The following is a 4092-nucleotide window of genomic DNA, read 5'->3' as shown; positions in this document are numbered from 1 at the left end:
GTCAGGATGGCCGAGTGGTCTAAGGCGCCAGACTCAAGTTCTGGTCTTCGAGAGAAGGCGTGGGTTCAAATCCCACTTCTGACATTTATATTTTTGGAAGTTTGCAATGATTTTTGTTAAAATTGCATGCAATTTTATTTTTCTGGGCCACTAGGACTAGGAGGGTAGTCCAAATGCACATGCGGAGATTAGAGTTTAGAGTCCGAGCAACCAAAGTTCCAGAACAAATAATGTGTTCAGTAAAATGATTGCATGCCGAGAAAGGTATACTCGATGGGCATTGGTTTTAATAATAATGCCTTCCGTCGCACCATGAATTCTAGCTTAACTACCCCAATTTGTAGACATTATAAGTTCCTGTCTGTGTAAATCATTCCAGACCAAGAGAGCTTGCTGTCTGAGCTCACTGTTATCTTGGGGAAGGGAATATATGGGATTGTTCGAATTAAAGGGCATATCTTTAAGTTCCTTTAATTTGGTCCGCAGGGCAAATGAGGCACATAATTTGGCCCTAGGTAACAAAAATGTAGGCCACCAAAGACGAACAGAACAGAACAGAACAGATCAGAACAAAGGTAGAATGAGAAAATGCCCATTAAAAAATTTACAAGGGAATTTCACATAAGGTGGAATACACGATCCATTTTGGAATATTATTGTTCACATTCTCTCTTTTATACCTTATACCCTTTATGACATCAAATACATGAACAAAGTGGTGGAATGATGCTCTCAACAAACAAGATTTGATTGAATGAATATCACGTCCGCCCAGTACTTGGTACTTCTTGCATTCAGTAGGTGGACGCGCGGTACTGCTTTCTGTCAGCATTTTGGGATCGACTTTGCTGATACAGAACAGGCATCCATCCGTGTTAAGGGGAATAGACTCGGTACTTGGAAGAATTGCAGCCCCACGAAATGAGCCTGGAGTTGTGCTTCATTGATGTTGGATGGGCAATCACTGTACTATATATTAAGCAAGCACAACGTAAAGAAGTTACTTCATCAAATCCAAGAACACAAATCCGTTCCAGAGGCTATGCAAGAGCATTGATGGTAAGAGATTCCTCGACCGTGTAAAAATAACACCCATTACCACCCCAAGAAAAATAAGCGGTAGCATCCTCTGTACATTAAAATGTGCTAGAGCAAAGACGACCGAGCTCACCAGTACCGCACACCATACAGGCATGTACTTTGTCAAGGAAGGAAGAAGAAAACCACGAAAGACTATTTCCTCCCAGACAGGAGCACAAATTGACACTACTACAGCATACAATCCCATCGCCACAGGATCTCGAGCTAAAATTGACTGCTCAACGCTTGAGAGAGTGACAGGTGTAGAAGGCAAAAGAGGCAGTAGGTTAAGGTTTAACTGTGAAAGCCGATTAACCAGTGGAAACATGAAGCACCCCAGAATCACATCAATATGCCAGTTCCCTCTAAGGTTAAACCTAAACCAATCGGGTGGAAGAGGACGAAACCTAGAAAGGCAGCGATGAAGGATTGCAATTCCAGCAATGCCTTCAGTTACATCAGTTATGAGGCTCAATAAGGCTTGGCCTCTAAATGTCAGAGAGTCCTTATTGAAACCCGCAATGTGGGCTGCAAATGGAATCATCCATGAGCCTATAAACCAAAATGCAGCAATCCAAAGAAGCATAACCTTCAATATGGTCTCTGCTGTCCAGGGTACAGTCCATCTGCTCCCAATCACCCTGAACATTGCATTTGCAGCCTGCAAAGTCAATCGAGCCAATTAGTGAACAGCTTGGTGCATGCTAACAAATATGTCATATATCTAAAACTTACTTCATGATTAGTAAGAACTTCTAATTGAAGTACAATAAAAACTGTATCCTAGTCGAAAGTAAAATTGTGTTCCTAGTTTTCTATACACATACGGATAATCACAGATCTATTGAAGTGCTTGGAAAGTTGCAGCAAAAAAAAAGAGAGGTGGTTTAAGCAGCATCTTGGGCTTACAGTGGAAATCATGATAAAATGGAAAGGAAAACCTTTTCCGTCACTCTCTAGGCAACAATACAGAGCCTCTGTCAAACAAACCATTAAATAACAGATAGCGGGGACCTATAAAAAACTTACAGACTGCAGGGACAATGCCACAACTTAAGAGTTGAGCTAACTGCCTCACCGCTAAATCATAACTTCGATTGTTAGATCTCTTAGATACTAAGTAACAACTTCACAAATATATACCACACAATGCTTAGATTTCTTTTATACTAAAAGCCTCTCAATCCAATTCGCCATTCCATATTCTTTGCACATCTACCAAATGGTAAACAATCCAAAGCACATTTATAGGCTAAAAAACAAAGAATGGCATGTATAGCACCTGAAATATAATTAGCATCAAATACCCATAGGAATCATGATGAGAAGTGTTACCTCTCGAAGGTTCGATGCCCAATCTCTTTTACTGGCATATGACTTGTCATTTTCAGTCTTCACCGTTTCCTCAGGCAGATAATGTTCAAGAAATTCGGTCTTTGGGGTTTCTGAGGCAAAATCCTCATGCCTAAAGCATGATATTTTCAATTTCTGCACAATAATATGTAAAAAGAAAATCCTTAGCAACCCACAACTATCACCACTAAAAATACCAAAAAAACTAAAAAAATTAAAATAAGCCCTGAACTATTCAATTGATTTATTTTGATAAGTAGGATTCAATATATATTATCTCCAAAGGAATTTAATTCCAATTATATGCAGTCAGTAAGTAAAACAAAATTCAACTAAGCCTCCCACTCGGATTCCCGATAGTCGATAAAAAACCCTGAAATATTTATTTTTTTTTTCTTTGCTAATATTTCCAGCAACCCAACAAAGAGTTAAACCCTAATCACACGTTCAGTTCACTAAATTAAACAGATTACACACACACACACACACACACACACACACACATATGGATAGAAGTTGAAAACGAGAAAATATAAATTTGATAATTGCTTACGGTCTTTAAGAGGTCCGAATGAGATCGAAAGCTCCGGAAATTCGGGGTACTTTGAGAAAAAGTGCCTGGTCGGTTCGAAACCCTAATCCGAGTGATAGAGGGAAGAAGGAAGGGGCGGTGAGTCAGACAGTTAGAGCAAGCGGAGCTCAACATGAGTGCCAATCCCGGTCGGTCACAAGCTGATTCCCAGAAGTTCCGAATACTCGCATCAAAGAGAGAACGAGAGAGAGAGAGAGAGAGAGAGAGAGAGAGAGAGAAATTATGTATCAAGGAGAATGGGAATTCGACCTCGAGAGGCCAGGGATATGGAAATAGCGTCTGGAGAGGGAAATAGTTAAAATTTCTGGTGGAGAAAATCTGGGGGAGTGGGGTTAGGGTTTGCTTGGGAATTGGGAATTGTCTACTAATTTTCCATCGTCTAAATTCGTGGCTCAACATTTTTACTTATTTTCGTGTAATTACCGGGCCCCGTAACAATGAAATTTTACGTTACCATCTTATAATTATAATTTTTTTTAAAATTTTATATAAAATATAATAAATAATTTAATTTTTTTAAATTTTAAAACAATAACAATAATAAAAAAATAATCTTTTATTTAACTTTTAACTTTAATAATCTAAAATTATCTCATCTCATCTCATCTAAATAGTACTTAATTTTAAGCCTAACCATCCACAACAATAGCCCTTGAGTTTTTACTTTTGATAATAATAAATTTACTACCTTCCTGTTAATTTTTTACTACTATTTTATTATTTTATTTTTATTTAATAGTTAAGAAAGTAACTATTAATGAATTTATATAATTTTTTAAAATTTTTTTAATGATTAAAGATGTTAAAAAAATGTATAAAATAAATAATAAAAAAATAAAAATTTCAAATAGAGTAGTAAAAGGGTGGAAGAAATGTAATAAATCTATCATTATGATCATTTTACTTATTACCCTTTTCTGTACCCATTTGTGTTTATTATTTAATACTTATAAATATTTTTCCGATAAATAAAATAAAAAATTATTATTTAACTCTCGTCTTAATTTTTCAAAAATATTCTTTACATTTCTATTTAGAGTTGAAAAATCTATAACATCTTTTGTTAA

The 4092-nt window shown here is 36.5% G+C and overlaps 1 protein-coding gene and 1 non-coding gene across 2 annotated transcripts; one reads left to right on the top strand and one right to left on the bottom strand.

Moving 5' to 3' along the window:
• TRNAL-CAA lies at positions 1 to 84 on the top strand. The gene has a single exon. It is a non-coding gene; the product is annotated as a tRNA-Leu (tRNA).
• Positions 85 to 615: 531 nt separating this feature from the next.
• LOC121236860 lies at positions 616 to 3423 on the bottom strand. Its single transcript, XM_041133343.1, has 3 exons — positions 2987 to 3423; positions 2416 to 2568; positions 616 to 1741 (listed from the first exon to the last, which is right to left on the bottom strand). Exons 1-3 carry the CDS (start codon positions 3137 to 3139, stop codon positions 1001 to 1003), a joined length of 1047 nt encoding a protein of 348 aa, XP_040989277.1. The 5' UTR covers positions 3140 to 3423; the 3' UTR covers positions 616 to 1000.
• Between the last annotated feature and the right edge of the window lie 669 nt (positions 3424 to 4092).

Source organism: Juglans microcarpa x Juglans regia, chromosome 6S (genome assembly GCF_004785595.1).
Source record: "Juglans microcarpa x Juglans regia isolate MS1-56 chromosome 6S, Jm3101_v1.0, whole genome shotgun sequence".
Classification (NCBI taxonomy): domain Eukaryota; kingdom Viridiplantae; phylum Streptophyta; class Magnoliopsida; order Fagales; family Juglandaceae; genus Juglans; species Juglans microcarpa x Juglans regia.
Note: the sequence above shows the minus strand (reverse complement) of the source record. Positions and strands in the feature narration are given on the sequence as shown.

Coding starts and splice junctions, on each gene's coding strand:
- LOC121236860 (XM_041133343.1), bottom strand. CDS start 3,139: ATGTTGAGCTCCGCTTGCTCTAACTGTCTGACTCACCGCCCCTTCCTT. Junction 2,569..2,986: donor ATTCGGACCTCTTAAAGACC/GTAAGCAATTAT, acceptor ATTATTGTGCAG/AAATTGAAAATATCATGCTT. Junction 1,742..2,415: donor GGGCATCGAACCTTCGAGAG/GTAACACTTCTC, acceptor TTGACTTTGCAG/GCTGCAAATGCAATGTTCAG.